Source organism: Nomascus leucogenys, chromosome 1a (assembly GCF_006542625.1).
Source record: "Nomascus leucogenys isolate Asia chromosome 1a, Asia_NLE_v1, whole genome shotgun sequence".
NCBI lineage: Eukaryota > Metazoa > Chordata > Mammalia > Primates > Hylobatidae > Nomascus > Nomascus leucogenys.
The window spans coordinates 5,412,705-5,432,127 of NC_044381.1; the positions used below are offsets into that span (position 1 = coordinate 5,412,705).

The window sequence follows — 19,423 nt, forward strand, 5'->3', positions numbered from 1 at the left end:
AGACTGTAAAGAGAAACTTACACATATGTACTAGATTGCCATAATGTTTATAGTAGATTGTAATAGCAAAAAGTCTGGGAACAATGAATAAATTGTGGTATAGGTTGAGTATTCCTAATCCAAAATCCAAAACGCTCCAAAATCCAAAACTTTTTGAGCATCGACATGACACTCAAAGGAAATACTCACAGATTTTGTGTTTTCAATTTAGAGATGTTCGCTGGTAAGTATAATGCAAATATTCCCAGATCTGAAAAAATTCACAATCTGAAAAACTTCTGGTGCCAAGCATTTCAGATATTCAACCTGTATATTCATTCTATAAAATACTAGCCAACATCAGCATGGATGGAAAAACAAGAGAGTGAATGAAACAAACCACAGAGTGATGTATCTGTTTAGATAGATACTAAATGGATATATCTAGTATCAATGTTCATATTTTGTATTTTTTTATAAAGTATTTTTTTAATGACAGGCAGAACTAAATAATATATTGTTGAAGGATACATATATAAGCAGTAAAACTAAAGCAAAGGAATAATTTTAAGAAGACAAAAGTTACAATAATGATAACCTCAGGGAGGGAGGGGGAATGCTCTTGGGAACTGGTTTCTAGGATACTAGTAATGATCTATTCCTAAGTTCTATGGGTAAATAATGGGGGTTTTGCTGAATAAACTGTGCGTATATCTTTTACCTGCTCTTCTGCACATAGGATATATTTGAACATATACAATTGGAAGTTAAAAGGAAATATACCAAAAGTTTAACTTTGGTTATACTTGTGTGGTGGAATTATAAATAATTTCCATTTTCTTTTTCATGTACTACAATGAACATTTCCTTTTATAAACATAAAATTATTATTTTTATATTAAAAAACTGTCAATGTGGCAGTAGTCCTAACTTAAATACCCTAAACTCTTCTGAAATGCAACCAAAATATGAAATTTTCCTGAAACAATTGAACTTTAATAGCAAATGCTTGACTTGATATTTTAGCTAGGCTGCTTGTGGTGACTAGTCTAAACTTCTGTTTGTTTTTAGAGATAAGGTCCTGCTCTGTCACTCAGGCTAGAGTGCAGTGGTGCAATCGTTGCTCACTGCAGCCTTGAACTCCTGGGCCCAAGCAATCCTCCTGCCTCAGATTCCCAGGTAGCTGGGACTACAGGCAGATGCCACCATCCCCAGCTAATTTTTTGTAGAGACACAGTCTCACTGTGTTGCCCAGGCTGGTCTCGAACTTCTGGGCTCAAGCTGTCCTCCTGCCTTAACCTTCCAAAATGCTGGGATTACAGGCATGAGCTACCACACCCAGTCTCTTCTAAATTTTTACTTGACACTTAAGAGTAGTAAAAAACATACTTTCCTTTTTGTCTTACATTAATGGATGTGTTTAAACTGGTGTTTAATAAAATAATGGAACATGGCCAAAACATATATATTGTTTGACATTTACTTTAACAAAGTAAAACGAAAAGGCACTGGTCTTCATTGTAGGCTTAATAATACTTTTGTCTAAATTATGAAATAATCACTTTCATGGTATGCTTACTTTGTTCCAGGGACTATTCTAAGCACTTTACATGGATTAACTCATTAAATCCATACAACATTTTGTGAGGATTACTATTGCTATCTTATGGGTGAAGAAATTGCCATAAAGAAATTAAGCAAGTGGCCCACAAATTACTTAATAATACAAAATATGTCATCACTCTATATCTAAATCCCTAAACCTTAAGCATGCAGTGAGGCCAGCAATTGTGCCTCTTAATTTTCAGAAAGAATCCTTTTGGATATGACATACTCTGTGTCCACACAAGTTCTTATGAAGTGAGCTGCTAAAATGTAATTAAGGAAATTCTTCCTAAATTTACAAGAAGATAGGATGGCAGCACAGAACATTCCCTGCATTGTTTCAATAGAAGCTGATGCTAATAACTAATCCACAGGTTTTAACCTGATTACGCAACCTAAAATCCATTTGAAAAGATCTCTTCCACTACTTGAACTTAAAGCCTGCATTCTATTGGTAGGATAAATCTCTGTGTCATTTCTCTATATTCAGAGGAAACATAAACAGAGGCAGCTGCCAATAGGGAGTTGCCTAAGAGTTCCACTCCCTCGACCTAAGTTATCATATTTTTCTTTCCATAATATTGAAAAGAAGGTACTTGCTTAACTAGAACAAGAAGATAGTTCCATAATGACGTTGACTGTTGAATTCTATTTGGTTTTCGTAGCTCTTTTAAGTATGGAATATAGAGTTAGAAAATTACTAGGAACAGGTAATAGTGCCCCCTCATTAATTGTTGGAAAATTAAAAGGTTTTAAGAATATCCCTTGATTGTTTGGTAGTGGGAAGAAGATAGAATGAATTTGACAGATTAAATGAGGACTATTTTGGATCCTGTTAAGGATCCAGATAAATCAAGGAAAATACAGAGAAAGCCTTCTTTTTAGTTGTGTGCATATGTATAGGGAGGGGTTGTTTTTTTATTAGCTTATTTTGCTGAAGCAGAAGGAAATGGAGCAAACCAATTATTAATGTTCCTATAAATCAGGTAGTTTTCACAAATGTGACAGGGATCATGGTGGCTTCTATATTTAGACTATTCACCTTGTCATTACTTCCTCCACTTCAAACCTGTTATATGCTTTCTGGAATTTACTATGTCTAGAAATCTTGAAGAACACAGTCTTTGTTTTTTTTTTGTTTTTTGTAGGCAGAGGAAGAAGGTTATTTTGAAGCATTCAAAAATGAACTTGAAGCTTTCAAGTCAAGAGTAAGACTTTATTCTCAATCACAAAGTTTTCAACCTATGACAGTTCAGAATCATGTTCCCCATTCTGGTGTTGGATCTATAGGTTTATTAGAATCCTTACCACAGGTAAGTTGGAATAGTAAATATTTATTTTATAAGCATATTCACATAATTTTTGTTATTTTGCCCCACTCTTTTTTTTTTTTTAATATGTGCTACCATTTTAAATATTCCTGCCTCAGAAGATAACTGTTGAATCTTACTTCATGCCGTGTTTTGGTGCTGAATCTCACCTCTTAAGTATTTAGAGATACCAGATATCCTGTCCTTTTAATATAGTAGTGATTAGTTATACCTAACCATTCTTAAGAACAAATCTTAGCTATTGATCATCTCAATCATAAAGTCTTCAAGATGGCTCCCTCAGGAGCTTCCTTAAAACATCTCATCCTGAGTTAGAACTATGCCATTTTGAATTTTTTAGGACGATTAGCTTCAAAGTGGACATGCACGTGGAACCAGTGTGGTCTGTTGCTTAAGTTTATTTAGTATTTTCTTGCTAAATGTTGGGTCTACCAGATATAACATTTTTAGAACACATTAATGTAGCTGATAATATTGTATCTGGTAATATTGGCCAACGGTTTGAGCCTCTTCGAAGTCTTCAGTGGTTTGATCAAGATAAAACCATGTCATATAGGCAGCATGAAAAAATTTACATCAAAAAGGAGAAGTGATTAGACCACTGGTCTGCCTGATGCTAGTTGGGATTACAAGTTTAAGTTATTGTTAGATAATTCCTACCCATTTGATTTTACTAGTAGCACTTTAATAGAGCCTAGTCATCTCTCATTTCCAGGCTCCAAGATTTTAAGACCAGCTTTAGCCAGTTTAATCTGTTGTCTACATTGTGAGAAGGAAAGTCTTATTCAAAAGACAATGTGAGGAGAGTCCTATATTTAGTTTTAAACCTCATAAAGTGCTAAAAATTGGGATTTTCAATGGCTTGACCTTATGTCACTGTAATTTCACCATTCCAATTACATGTATGTCCTTTAAGGAAAGCGATTGATCATATTTACCCTAGTCAAAAATATTCTCAGGAGTCTCTGAGCCTACTCGGGCTCTAGAGCAAGCCTGGAAAAAAAAAAAAAGGCTCAAGGATGGAAATAATAAATGTTTGATTTTTAAATAATTAGTAATGTTCCCCCTTAGACGTTTAAAGAATACTCCCTCCACAAATTCCTACAGATTATCTCTTAATTTTATTTAAATTCAGTGATGATTTTTCTCTTCAGTTCCTAAGAAGTAGCCCATAGGGAAGTAGTTTTTCCAGGGCAATTCTGTGACCAAGTCACTGTGAAATCCAATATATAAACCTGCAATTAAAATGTCACATAATGCATGGGAAGGAAAAAAGAGACTTTGGAAGGATGTAACTGATTCTAAACGTAAGAGGGAAAGGTACACATTATAGTATCTTAAGCCTATATTATCAAGAAGTTGCCTCTGGTTTGAGAGAAGTAAGTCCTTGTTATTATTAGATAGCAACTATATATTACATAGCAACTAATATCAGGTGCTAGGCATCCCTTATAGTCATGGGGGGACTAGAATTATACAATTCTGACACTTTTATATTGCTGGTATTATCAGGGTTATTCAGATTTAATTAAGCTGGGCTAATCTCATGGTGGGAGACCAATTCCTTATGGTAAGTAATTTGAGCATCCTGGTGTAGTCCTTCTGAAGGATATAAGGGCTGGATAAAATTTCAGTTAGATGCTTGCTACATGTGCGGAAGGGATTATCGACTAGTTGAGGGAAATAAAACGAGAGGCCACCTGAAGGACCAAATTATCAGTTTAGAGGTTTGGAAGAAAAATCTTGCCATAATAATAATATCCCATTTTTATATCAGTTTATAGGTTGCAAAGCACTTTCACACATATTATTTAATCTTCTCAAATACCCTGTGATTCATTTTCATTCATTTTTATAGATGAGTAAACTGAAATTCATAGAACTTAAGTAATTTGCCTGAAGTCAACACAATAAGTGATGAATCTAATATTCTACTTTTGGATTTCTATTATACTTCACTGCTCATTCACCTATACCACAGACTGTGAATCATATGTGTTGAGAATGTTACTAGATGAAAATATGGGACAGTCAATGAAATTTAAGTATAGGTTAGGTTGGGTATACCGATTCCTTCTTATTTTTTAAAGTCTCTGTATGATAGTATCTTACAGTTCTTAGGAAGATGGGTGGATGAGTTTTAGAGAATCTCCTCAGCCAATTCTATTATTCAAAGTTGTGCCACGGAAAACTGGAGCCCAGTCTTAATAGAGTAATTGTAAGCTCTGTTCCAGAGAATTAGGCTTGGATTGTCAGAAAAAGGTCTTAAAGCTGTTTTTTTGGAGAATGAGACAATGTAACAATAATATTGGTCATTTTTGATAAAGCTTAAGTGTGGGTAACCATTTAGCTTTTCATTTCTTTTTTTTAATAATTGACAGCAATCGTGTGAAATAAGCCAAATACCATTCATTATCCTTAGTTTTGAGAGGTCTAATCCGAGGCCTCTTGGATATAGATATAATAACAGTTACTTTAGGTTTATCCTATAGGCTAGCTTTTAATTTTACTAAATTGTGAATTTTGTTCTCCTTGAGGCTTGCTTTACTAGAGGCAGGATTAAAACTGAAGCCCAGTGTGAGTGTCCCAGACCTCAGTCAGTTGTCCCTGCTACTTCCTTCAGAAAGACCTGATTGGGAATAATCCAAACTCCAGCTAGCTTTTTGACTTTTAGAATAAAGGAATCTCACAAAGTGTTGTACTTTCTTAGGAGTATCTTTAGAAAACCCTGCCTCCCAGCCTCCTATTGGATGGTGAGGTTTAAGACATCTATCCTGTTTGACTACTGTCCTCATTGGTGTTTATTAAATAAAATAAATATAAGTAAAACTAGCAATACATGTGGTAAAAGTCTTAAGTAACTAGCAGATATTCCGAACAATTGAGTAGACAAAATTGAATTGGGGAAGAATTTTCTAAAGTTCTGGGTCTTTAGGGCTATACCCTTATTCATGGTGCTTTAATAATGGTTTTATTTTTGCATTTATTGAGTAAGATTTTACGTTTTCTATTCCCAGTTTTTGAAATTGACAAGCATAACATTTATGAGTTACGCTTGTTTAAAAAATCCCATTGTTTTATTCTCAGTTTAAAAAATAAGGGTGTAAATACCTCTCAAAAGTGTACAGATTTCTCACTGAGTTTGTTTTAACCTTTGGGAAACCACAATAGACCCTGAAGATATCCGTAATTTTTACCCAGTCAATTTTTTTCTTTATTCAGATGATTTGCAGTTTTAGTATTTACTGTTGTAATTAGATGGTAATCTTAAAAATGCATTGCTAACTTCAAACCATATTTAAATTATCAGTAGCTGTGTATATATGATCACATGGAAGGTGTAGCCTTGCCTTGTATGATTAAACAGAGAAGAAAGGTGGTATTTGTTAACATTTCTGTTTTTTACATGTATCATTCTTTTATCACATCTCGTAGGTGATAGCATCCTATTTTTTTCTTTATTTTCTTGGGATTCAGCCCAAGTCTGTCTCCAAAGTCCATCTTCTTTCCTACTACTCTACTGCAGAGAAATAGAACTGTGAAACTGAATATGTATGTACTGTCATAAAACTGGTTATAATGTGTTCTTTTTCTCCCCCCAATCTACCTTTTCTTTTTCCCCAGAATCCAGATTATCTTCAGTATCCTATCAATACAGCTCTCTGCAGCTTAAACTCGGTGGTACATAAAGAAGATGATGAACCCAAAATGATGGACACTGTATAATTTGGTTAAGACTGCTGAGGCCGAGTGCTATTTTGTTACAAGAAAGGAATAACTTGGCTATTTTCTTGACACTTTTATGGGTGCTGCACTTTATTTTTGTTTGGTTTTTGATGGGAGGGAAAGAGTACTGAAATGTTTTGTAAATTTTTTTTAATGTGCTGCTAGGTTTTTTGTTTTGTTTTGTTCTAAAGAGAGGAGTGGTACCATATGTTGCAGGAAGTCAAACTGGACTTTTTGTGGCTACTAAATTTGCCTTTAATCTTATTGTTCTCAATTTTGGAATCAAGTATGAAAATCTGCACAAATGCAATGTTTACAGGAACTGGTTGATTCTGGGAGGCATCTGCCACAGTCTCTTTTTATATGGGTATGTACATGTCCTGTTCTACAAACATGATTAAAGATAAAAACACACTTGTATCCCACTGCTAATTTAGCTGTCAAATCTGGTGTTTCATCACATTAAAAGCAATAAATCAGTAGTTGGTAATGTACTTTACTAAATAAGTTGGGGGGGTACAATTTTTAAAAGTCTTAACTCTTAAATGCTTGACTTTCGACACCATCAGTTAAATCCTTGACTATAATACAAATTTGATATAGACATTACATTTACCCTCAAATGATTCTCAAAACTATATTCCTTAGAATTTGATTTTACCCTGCTGACTTTAAGAGTTATAGTAATATCAAACGTGATGAGCTAATGTAGATTTTCTTTTTAAATAAGAATAACTTCAAGCTCACTCTTAACATAGTCTGGGATCTCTCAGGGAGTAAGTTTTAAAAGAATACTAATGGCTTGTAAGAACAAACAGGAATAATAATCTGATTTTTAAATTTGTGGTTATTGTTTCACTCTCATGTAGCCTTTTAATTTTTTTTTTGGTTTATTTTTTGATGTAGCGTTTTTAAAAAGGACTCTTAAAAATGATTTTTTTTTTGAAGGCAAGAGAAATCTTTTAGTGCTAACTGCCTTGAGCTGCCAATTACCTATTTCTGAGAATTTGGTGACTCTTATTGGTAATGACGGCATTTACAACATTTGGCATTTCCCCTTTTTCAGCTCAGTTACCATAGAATGCTTCTAAGCTTTACTACTTCCTCTGTAAGTCATTTCAATTATGCCAGGCTATTTGATGATTTCATTTATGTAGTATTAGGTAACAAAGCTAATTATGCTATCCTTATTATTGAAGGATTAATCTTATGACTTAAACATAAGCTTTGGTTATATTTGGGTGTAGTCTTTGGCTAAGTACCCATTAAGACTAGTAGCAAACACTTGGAAGGTGGCTAACTGGGATTGGGAATACATGTCTCAACTTGAGAAACCAAATAGTGCTAAGGGACTCAGGGTGATCAGACCTGTGACCTTGGCCTCATTTGTATCTTGTTTTAACTGAGGTGATCAGACACTTAGTACCCTAGAAATGGACTGGAATTATTGAATCTTCTTCTGTAACATCACAATCTTCCTGGTTTTCAGAATAAAAGTCTTTTTGTGCTTTTGATATAAATATATACTCTATAATAAAATGTTTGACTAATTTATATAGTAGTGTTTGTCAGCCTGTACTTTTTTTTTTTTTAAACCCATGACACCTAGTCGTAGACATTTTTTTCTTTTTGTTCTGTTCTGAAGCAAGCTCTTATTTTTCCCTTTCTACCAAATTGAGAGAATGGGCAGACACAGGAGCCATATTCCCAGTTTCACAGAAATGTTACTTGAATTATTATTTTCCCTTTCCCAGGACTTGCCTGTAAGCATTCAAATTGTTTTGAATTTCATTTTGCCTTCTTTAAGTTAGAGGTATTTAATGACTGAAGACTGGTGGGAGAGAAAGTATCAACAAACTGAGTAAACTATTCTTGAGGGGTACTGAAAAGATGTTCTTTGAAACTTGATTTATATATTTTTACTTGCAAAAGAAAATGCTGTGTTTTGAGTATGAAAGTGTGATTGGGTTTGTTGTGGGAACCACTGACTGATGCCATAATTTGCACTTAAAGGCTATAAATTACATAGTTAGCCATACTTCAGTACCAGAAGCAGTAAATTGACATCCTTGAACTAATTCCTACCTTTTTTTTGTTTCTGAAGAAATAAAGAGTATACTAAGCAAAGGGATAATTAATATTTCAGGTTGGACAATTTACCCTAAACAAACCATGGAAAGTGCAAACACATGAATGAAACATTTTTTTACATCAAAGTATCATCAAAGATTCTTGTTTCATTTGATAAAATTAATATTTGAATAAAAAAATTTTTAAATCAAATAGCTGTCCATTTATTCTCTGTTAACTCAGTGTCATTTTTTCAGTGGTAGTGAAGATAATACTGCCTTAAGATTATTACTCTTAGGTAAATGGGTAACATTCTCTTCCAATTATACCATTAGTGGGCTCTTTTAAATTTTGCCTAATGAGCTCACAATCTCTTATAACTTCTCTTTAGGAAAATCAGGTCCTCCTCTTCTTTCAGACTGGCATATCATATTACCCTTTTAAAAATGAATGAACGGCTGGATGCGGTAGCTCACGCCTGTAATCCCAGCACTTTGGGAGGCCAAGGTGGGTGGATCGTGAGGTCAGGAGATCGAGACCATCCTGGCCAATATGGTGAAACCCTGTCTCTACCAAAAATACAAAAATTAGCTGGGCATGCTGGCGCGTGGCTGTAGTCCCAGTTACTCAGGAGGCTGAGGCAGGAGAATCACTTGAACCCTGGGAGGTAGAGGTTGCAGTGAGCCAAGATGGCGCCATTGCACTCCAGCCTGGCAACAGAGTGAAACTCCATCTAAAAATAAAAATGAATGAACATGCTGCCCAGAGAACATGAATCTGTTTTAGTAAGTGGATTTTCTAACAGGACGAAAAAAGATGATTGTAGGTTTAGGCAAGGTGATCCTGAAGTTAACCTTGGGGTATTTTCAGAGAACAAAATGTCAGTTTACTTTTCTAAGTCAGTCATGTATTTCAGTTCTTAAATTGGGTGGGACAGAACCGAGGTATTTGTCTGGGTTTAGGTTGGGCTTTCCATTTCAATTTTGCCATTATAGCAAACATACTTTTAACAAAACCCTTAAATCCATCCATTTCTCATCTGTAATGGACATGTATTACAATTGCATAGTTCTGAGAAGTTGATTTATCTGAAAATTACTTACTCACTATGTGAGCCAAGGGGGTTGGGAGGGGGACACAAGGGTGAATATAAGTTCATTATGGATTGTTTACCATCTAATATGAAGTGAAACCATTCTCATAAGCTTTGAAGAATTAGACTTGTTTGATCTTCCCTAAATAGAGAAAATGATTTTTAAAATTCCCACATCTTCCACATAGTTAACAGCACGATTCTTCATGTTATTTACACATCAGACATTTAACTTGGAATCCTTTAGAAAAAGATGACACAGTGCTGGACTGATTTACACTTAGGCATGACAGTTTATTCAGTGCTATATATGGAAAAAATCAGTGTTTATATCATTTAGTGAGCTAAAAACTAAAAAGCAGGAGGGGGATAAGAGCTCTACAAAGCATACTGGCTTTTATCAGAAGCTTTAAGCACAGCTACACTATTTTAACTGTTTAAAAATTTTTTAATCATAACTTCCAAGATGAAAATCTTTAACTGCAAAGATAGGAAAGCTATTATCAGGGCCTGAGGATTTATTTTTATTTTTATTTTTATTTTTTCGTCAATGAGAAGACACAACATATTCTAAAATACAAATTCTTGCTGTTGGTTGCAAGTATAGCAATTTAACATAACTTGAGATCTATAATTACAATGATTTGCTGTTAGTATAGGGCAGTTTTGTCACAAGTTATGAGGATCCAAAATATCTTGCTAGAATGCCATTATATATAGCTGGGGGAAAAGTAGCCACCAGGTGGGGTTTAGAAATTTGAGCTAGTATTTAAACTATTTGAAATGGAACTGACAGAAATTTCTGGATGGTGCTAACAACTGCCAGTTTGCATTTCCCACAGTACACTCTACTTACAAAAGGTATAGCAAAATAACTTTTACTCTATAAAATAAATGGGTTGAGGTGCTGTTCTCACTGGCTTTTTTTGAGACGTAGTCTCCCTCTGTTGCCCAGGCTGGAGTGCAGTGGCACAATCTCGGCTCACTGCAACCTCCACCTCCCAGGTTCACGCCATTCTCCTGCCTCAGCCTCCTGAGTAGCTGGGACTACAGGCGCCCGCCACCACGCCCGGCTAATTTTTTTTTTTTTTTTTTTTTTTGTATTTTTAGTAGAGACGGGGTTTCACCGTGTTAGCCAGGATGGTCTCGATCTCCTGACCTTGTGCTCCGCCCGCCTTGGCCTCCCAAAATGCTGGGATTACAGGCGTGAGCCACTGTGCCCAGCCTCTCATTGGCTTTTAACAAAAGTATAGTAGTTTCTCCTAGCCATGGCATTCAACTCCATACATGTATTTCCATGTGGTACATAAATCTTAATGATGGTCATTACAGAATTATGTTTTTGGGTGGGAGCAGTGGCTTACACCTGTAATCTCAGCACTTGGGAAGCTGAATTGAGAAGCACTTGGGAAGACTGTCTGAGGCCAGGAGACTAGCCTGGGCAACATATCGAGACACTGTCTCTACAAAAAATAAAATTAGCCAGGCATGGTGGTGTATGCCTGTAGTTTCAGCTACTTGGGAGGCTGAGGTGGAAGAATTGCTTGAGCCCAGGAGTTCAACGTTACAGTGACCCAATTATGCCACTGCACTCCAGTCTGGACAACAGAGTGAGGCCCTGTCTAGAAAAAATAAAGAAAAAAAGTTGTATTACAGTCATATGCATTCCTAAAGTAATGAATGTATGTGCAAAACTTTGGGCTAAGTGTTTTGGGGGTGGGGAGGGAATGGTCACAGGAAATAAGTCTTAATTCTCATAGCCATGTTCTTCCACTCCTCACTTTGATTTCCAAATCCCCTAAGGGTATTATGAAGGCCGGTATGGCTACCATAGCAGGAGATGAAGTACTGCATAAACTGAAACCAGCCTATGGACTGTTTTAAGATCATTTATTAGAACAGTCATTCAGAAGCCATTGAGACATCAGGCAGCAGAAAGGAAGGTGGGATGGAGCCGGCCCTGTGAAGGACCAAGGACAAAGTAATAGCCACAGTTACGAAATTTCATTTTATTCTGATAAAGACTAATGTATGCTTGATAATCTAGTGATAATCCGTAAGTTTGGTATTTCACAACATTTTTTAGAAAGCACATAAGATTAATATTCAAATAAGGCATTATAGGAAGTTCTATAAAGAATGAAGTGTTTACTATAATTCTTTTAAAAAACCTTGGTTCATCTTGAAAGATCGATGAATTTTTTAAATATCAGAAGAAAAGGGAAACAAAATTTCCCCCCTAAAATACGTAAGAACCACTTACTGGCACTTGTAGTTTAAGTACCTGGGAAAAAAACGGAACAGATGTTTAAAGGCAATAACAGCTTGTAAGACGGCTTGTTTCATTTGATTTGGCACCAAGTAAAGTAAGAGTAAATATGCCATGGAAGACATAATCAAGTTTTTCCTCCACCTCTCATATTTCCCCACTTCTACCAGACCACACAGTACATCAGCAACCATCCTTTAGGTTCCAATTTTTAAATGGCTGCTCAGATGACACCAATAGAGTTCTTTCTCCTTAAAATATTGTGGCAGTGAATGCTAACGGGTATCAATTTCTTTGATCAGGAACAAAGAACTCCTTCAGGAAACTCACTTACTTTCCTGGTCCTTGTTAACCTATCATGTAAATTCTTTTTATTGGTACACCTGTTTAACTAATTATGATTGATTGCTATTTATGCCAAGGGAGCATCTCCCAGGCACGCCTCATCTGTTTACTAACGACAAAGTATGCTTACTTTATCTACATAGTGCCATGGGTTTTCTCTTCTTTCTTCTCTTTTTTTTTTTGGCGGGGGAGATGGTACTATAACTTGTTATTTATCTGGGCAGATCATACATTTGGATCAAAAAGAAAAACCAGCAAGTAGATCCTAAAACACATTTCTTAACCTGAGTCACATCTGAAAACATAGACTTTAATTACATTTTGTTGAAAATTCATTCAACTTTGGTGCTTGTAAAAGCACTTATGTCAATTTTTGACATAAATCATAACCCTCAGTACATAGGTATTTTCAAAGGAAACAAGTCATCTTAAAGTAATATTTTTCTATATGCTAATTGATACATTTTTATAGCAAATTGAAAATTCTGAGTAAACCGAAAATATGCTTAACAACAAAATAAATAGAGCACATATGGTTAACATATACATTTCTTAGTGTAAAGGCAGCAGTGAATTTGTGTCTCACAATAAATCTGTAAATCCAGTTGCTTTCTTTCTGGAATTTTATATAGTGTCTCACCATGTTCCATAATGCTGGAAATGTCTTTTTTGGCATCAATCTACGCAAAAATTTCTGATTACGTATTTTCTCCAAATGACATGTAACTTTTTTTAACTTTTCCAGAAAAATATGGAAACTTCATCAACCACTTGTTAACTGAACAAAAAGTTAGATTACTACCAAATGCTCTTTTAATTTTGCTCTAACATGTTTTGAAAGTTCAGACATCGCTGATGTTTTTGAGGATAACTGCATACAACACACTGGATGATTTCAAAGGAAGAATCTTAGTATCCGAATCATCTGGCACATCCTTAGTATCCAGAATAAAATCAGTAGAAATAAAAGTCATATAATTTTCAAAGAATTCATACATACTAGAAGTCTTAGGAAAAGCAGCTTCTAAATGCAAGGACTAGGAAGTTTGCCCATCTTACTATTAATAGTTACACACATTTCTCCTCATGGAGTAACTGAAGCTTTCTGGCTTGTTTGTGGAACTTTAGTTTGTAGGAAAGCATATACATAGGGCCAAATCTTGTTGGTTTCTGTTCCGGAGAATGTTTCCAGCACCCCTTTTTTCCTAAAGATGAAACAAAACCAAAACAAACAAACACAGGTCTGAGTCTTCCTAATAAGCTCTTTCAAAGCCTTTCTGTAAATGATGATAATGTAGATATAGGAGTCTTGGTAAGCATAGGTTTGTGTAATCAGGAGAGAAAGGCACTTGGCTGGGCATTGGAAAATTTAGATTTTAGTTTCAGTTGTGCTCTCTGGCTTACAAAAATGGGTGCTTAAAAAAATAACAGCACCTATCATCTATTTTATTTATTGAACATGCACTGTGTGTCAAACGCTGTGCAACATGCTTTACATATTATAGTTCGTTTAATCCTTTCCAAAGCTCAAATTTTCTTATTTTACTAATAAAATCATCCCTTTGTAATGTAACTTAGCCCAAATCACCAAGTTCGTAGTACATTTCCAAACAGAACCTATAAGATACCAGAACACCCGTCAGCTTTTTTTTTCTACTTACTCCTTTGCAAAAGCTACTGTCTAATACTTGAGTATCTTTCCTTTTTGCCTAGGCCAACATTTATTTTCTCCTCTATTCCACTCTTCTGAATATTAACAGAAAGGGGAATAAAAAGTGTTGGTTTTATTGGGTTTCCTGTTGACTGTCTTCATTTCTTCCCAGGCAGATATGTCTAGCTTGTCACTAGCCCAGCAGCCAAAGTCTACTTTATTTACTCCAGTTTCCTGTGGATAATATGGTGAGGAGTGAGGTCAGAATCCTGGGGTTGCTTTCCAAGCCACACAGATTCCCTCCAGAGATTCTGGCCTTCCTCTTGCTAACACCCCTCCTCTAACCCATGCGTACACCTACACATATACGCCTACACACATATGCACTGGTTTAAAGGCTGCATAAGGACAACCTAAGAACTCTGGTTTATTACTTTGTGAAAACAGGATCCCTCATACCTTTGTAGCCCTTCTTACTTGGTTTTCAGGGGTTTCACTAAGGACAGAAGCATTCTTTTCTTGATACCTCATAAAATTTGCTACAGTTAACTTAAATAACACTCACTGTTTTCTCCGTAAGAAACATCTGCTAAGGAAGGAAATTATGCAAATACAGCATTCTTGGGATATTAGAAACCCTCTGCTTCTAAATTCACTGGCACCTGGTACAGCTTTCAAGGGAACAAGCTTCTTAACTGTTGTAAGCCTCTTGACGAGCCACTTTAAAAATCAAGCCAGCCTCACAAGTGGGTTAATTACTGAGGGCACAATTGCAGACGCCTATTCGATCCTAAAGGGCACAATTGCAGACGCCTATTCGATCCTAAATCGTGGGTGAACATTTGTCATTTTAATTTCTGTGTAATAAAATGGAACCAGGTTCAACAATTGGTCCTCCAAAGAGTAAAGGCATCATGTTGTTTGGAAACACAGACCAATTACTCTATAATGTCCCACAGCTAAGAGGTTTTTTTTAAAACAACCAACAATACAGCTGTCAGCATTTTTAAGTAACAATGCTGAGTATTACTAACATTCTTGCAAATAAACTTTCAGTTTTCAGTCAAGTCTCCCCCGAGTTCTATGTGTGGGAGCTGAGAATGAAAAGACTGAATTAGGCCGGGTGTGGTGGCTCACGTCTGTAATCCCAGCACTTTGGGAGGCCAAGGAGGGTGGATCACTTGAGGTCAGGAGTTCAAGACCAGCCTCGCCAACACGGCAAAACCCCGTCTCTACTAAAAATACAAAAATTAGCAGGGCATGGTGGCACGCGCCTGTAGTCATAGCTACTGGGGAGGCTGAGGCATGAGAATCGCTGGAACCTGGGATGTGGTGGCTGCAGTGAGCTGGGATGGCACCACTGTACTCCAACCTGAGAGAGAGTGAGACTCTGTCAAGAAAGAAAGAAAAGAAAAGAAAAGAGAGAGAAAGGAAAGAAAGAAAGAAAGAAAGAAAGAAAGAAAGAAAGAAAGAAAGAAAGAAAGAAAGAAAAGCAAAGCTTGAATTAACAGCAAGAGGCAGCAAAAGCCAGAAGCAGCCTAGAAAGACTTCTAAAATATCTCCTAAGACAGGGACCCGTGTCATTCACTTCATCTTCACAGCCTTCCTCAACTTCCCTTACTACATTTTTTTTTTTTTTTTAAGACAGGGTCTCACTCTGACACCCGCGCTCTGGACTGCAGTGGTGCAATCACAGATCACTGCAGTCTCAACCTGCTGGGTTCAAGCAATCCTCTTACCTCAGACTCCCCAGTAGCTGGGACTATAGGCGTGTGCCACCATGCCTGGCTAATATTTTTTTTATGTTTTGTAGAGACAGAGTTTCACCATGTTGCCCATGCTGATCTTGAATTCCTGCCCCTTGGATCCTCCTGCCTTAGCCTCCCAAAGTGCTGGGATTACAGGCATAAGCCACTGTCCCAGGCCCCTTCACGTATTTTGATATTTTGACAGAACAAATCCCAACAACCCCTGGTACTTCACTGCTTTGGGGGATTATCATTCATAGCCTTGCAGTGGTGGTGTTATCTGCCCAGCAACAATGCATTCTCCCTTCCTCTGGTTACTTTTGGGAAACAACCTCTCCACCAAACTCAGTCGACGAGGTTCAGGAGAGACTGTCCCCACTCCCCATCTTCAAGGATGGACATGATCAGAGCTAATCGGTGCCAACCCCAAGACTTTTGCTGGCAAGAGTCTCTTTGCTGCTGGGGTTTCTGACTGGTAGGAGGTAAACTGGAAAGTTGAGGGGCTGCTACACAGGGAGGGCACACCTGAGACTGAAGCCAGCATAGGACAATGGAGCTGAGCGACTGAGGCCTGATGATAGGTGTTTTTGAACACCTGGACCCATCCATCTATCTTTGACTTTTTAGTTACATTACCAACAAATTCCCCTTTTGCTTAAGCTGGTGTGAATTAGGTTCTTAGTTAATATAAGCACACATCACACTGTATAATAAATACTGTTTACCCAGCTGCCCACCTCACCCACATACATAGCTTCTTGGAGCCTGACAGGGACTGGATCTAATTGTCCATGTGGACCAAGGGCCTAGCACAGTGTCAAGAGAGTAAACAATAATTGCTGACAATGAATGATTTAATAGACACCAGGGCTGTTGTAGGACTTTCCAGGATCTCTCACTTAATTCCTTTAACAATCCTATAAAGCAGATGCTATTTAATATTGCCTGATTTTACAAATAAGGGATTTGTGGCATGGAGGTTAAATAGCTTGCCTAGGGCAAAAGAGACGGTAATTTTCAGAACCAGCCTCATTAAACAAATGACAAAATTATAGTAACAGCTACTATAAAAAATGGTTTGCCAACCTTGTAATTTTATGCTCCAGAAACAATTAAGATGGTTTGAAAGGCCAGGCATGGTGGCTCACACCTGTAATCCCAATGCTTTGGGAGGTGGAGGCAGGAGGGTTGCCTGAAGCCAGGAGTTTGAGACTAGCCTGTGCAACATGGCAAGAGCTCCAGCTCTAAAAAATTTTTTTAATTGGCCAGGTCTGGTGGCACGGGCCTATAGTCCTGCCTACTTGGGAGGCTGAGACAGGAGAATTGCTTGAGCCCAGGAGTTCAAGGCTGCAGTGAACTATGCTAGAACCACTGCACTCCAACCTGGGTGACAGAGTGAGACCCTGTCTCTAAAATAAATAAGTAAATAACAGTTTGGAAACTATTGCTTCAGATTTTTACTGCTTACATACCCTATTACAACAGCAATAACAACAGCTAACATTTCTATAGTGCTCTCTATGTGTCAGGCACGGTTCTAAGAGTTACCCATATTAATCTTTCAAACCTTTATTCTCTTCCCTAATTTATAGAGGAAAAAACAGGCAGAGGTTAAGCAGAAGGTGAGGGTGAAGATGGTAAGCTGGGACTTGAAGTTAGGTATTCTGGCTCCAGAGTCTGTGTTCTGCCCAAGATACTGTCCTGCCCTGATCAGGATCGGTATTCAGTAAATACATAAATGAAAGGGGAGGCAGGAAGGTTCAGTAAGAAAACTGGACTATTTCTTAGCCTAAGTCAAATACTCATTAAGTACAGTTCCTATACGTGTTGCAGACAAAACAAGAGCAGACAAAACAATGTTAAAATGTAAGCTTTTAAAGACTGCTAGCCAGTTACATAGTCTGAGGGATTAGCTGCCACCTGAGATTCTTCCACGCCACAGCATCCTGTATTGGCAAATGTGGTGGGCAATATTAAGTTTGCCTCCCCAGCATTCATTCCAGCCCTGCCTCTGCTACCAACAATTCCCAGCTTACCATGGTTCAATGCAGGATTTTTCAGCTTTATGATGGTGCAAAAGCAACATGCATTCAGTAGAAATTGTACCTCGAGCACCTGTACAACCATTCTGCTTTTCAATTTCAGTACAATATTCAGTAAATTATGTGAGGTATTCAACACTTTGTTACAAAACAGGCCTTGTGTTAGATGATTTCGCCCAGCTGTAGGCTAATCTAAGTGTTCTGAGCACGTTTAAGGCAGGCTAAGTTACGGTGCTTGGTATTTTCAAATTACAACGGATTTATCAGGATGTAATTTCATTGTAAATTGTGGAACATCTGCACATAGCAGAGTATGGGTGAGGCTGCCACACCACCAACTCTAGATGTGGACTAGTCAGTGGCATCAGTGTAATCCTTCCCACCCCAATGTCTGGTTCTCCAGTAGGCAGTAACCCAAGCCTGTAACAGTTAGTGCCAGGCATTCCCTGACTGCAGTTCAAGTTGGCTCCATCGGAGTGGTGCTCTGGGCTTCTATTCACTGGAGGAAAGGTTACCCCTCAGCCCTTCATAGAAGAGGAAGCCCTGGCTGTTTCTGCAAATGCCTGCTACCATGCAGGAAGCCTAAGGACAAAGCCAATACACACACGGGAAGGCAAAACCAAGAGAACGGCTACACTGATCAAACCCAGGTGGGACTGAAGCCCAACCTACCTTCTGGACTTCTGTTACACAAGCTAATGTATTTCCTTTATTACTCAAGCCCATGTGAACTGGGTCGTTTGGCATTTTAGCATTTCAGCTGTAGAGGAAGGAAAATCAAAACTAGACTTAGTGCACCATTATGCAAGAGAAGTTCTGAAAAGCAGAAACTCACTGGTAATATTCCAGGACTGGCTTTGTTTGGTCTTCATATGCCTTTAGTCTCTTGTTAACCGTCTCTGGTTTATCATCCTCACGCTGAATGAGAGGCTCCCCAGTCAGGTCATCAATGCCCTCAACAGGATTAGAAGAGACTAGTATCAGGTATCATATTTCTGAAGGATATTTTCATAAGCAGTTCAATTATTTTTAAACAGACATCTCTGTGCAACTGCCAAGCACAAAAATGTGCTAACTTTTAAATAAATGGAATCCAACTTCAAGACAGATCATTCCAACAGAAACAGGGGACGCCAGTTTCATTTCCACAGTTATCAGTCACTTTAGCCTCAGAGTAAAACGTTTTCTTTTTTTTTTTTTTCTTTTGACACAGAGTCTCGCTCAGTCGCCCAGGCTGGAGTACAGTGGCGCGATCTCAGCTCACTGCAAGCTCCGCCTCCTGGGTTCATGCCATTCTCTTGCCTCAGCCTCCCAAGTAGCTGGGACTACAGGCGCCCGCCACTAGGCCTGGCTAATTTTTTTTGTATTTTTAGTAGAGACGGGGTTTCACCGTGTTAGCCAGGATGGTCTCAATCTCTTGACCTTGTGATCCACCCGCCTCAGCCTCCCAAAGTGTTGGGATTACAGGCGTGAGCCACCGCACCCGGCCTCTTTCTTTTTAATTTAGCAGGACTCAGTTGGCTGTAAAAGGTTTTCTAAGCAGCCTCTAAGTAAGTTCATATAT

General features: G+C 37.6%; 2 protein-coding genes across 5 annotated transcripts in view; one reads left to right on the forward strand and one right to left on the reverse strand.

Annotated features, from left to right (window-relative positions):
- The window catches only part of CDC37L1 (cell division cycle 37 like 1), a 28,780-nt gene extending 19,856 nt beyond the window's left edge, over positions 1 to 8,924 (forward strand). The window contains exons 6-7 of one of the 2 annotated variants that reach the window (XM_030807464.1): positions 2,733 to 2,897; positions 6,540 to 8,924. In XM_030807464.1, coding sequence (XP_030663324.1) covers positions 2,733 to 2,897; positions 6,540 to 6,641 — 267 coding nt within the window. In that variant the 3' untranslated portion in view covers positions 6,642 to 8,924. Of the gene's footprint in view, positions 1 to 2,732; positions 3,313 to 6,539 lie in introns of those variants that run through there. The other variant, XM_030807022.1, reaches the window with a different exon arrangement.
- Positions 8,925 to 11,677: 2,753 nt separating this feature from the next.
- AK3 (adenylate kinase 3) overlaps positions 11,678 to 19,423 on the reverse strand; it is a 30,712-nt gene continuing 22,966 nt past the window's right edge. For all 3 annotated transcript variants that reach the window (XM_003273880.4, XM_003273881.4, XM_030808937.1), the window contains exons 4-5: positions 18,695 to 18,813; positions 11,678 to 13,623 (exon numbers count right to left, since the gene is read on the reverse strand). In XM_003273880.4, coding sequence (XP_003273928.2) covers positions 13,503 to 13,623; positions 18,695 to 18,813 — 240 coding nt within the window. In that variant the 3' untranslated portion in view covers positions 11,678 to 13,502. The remainder of the gene's footprint in view (positions 13,624 to 18,694; positions 18,814 to 19,423) is intronic.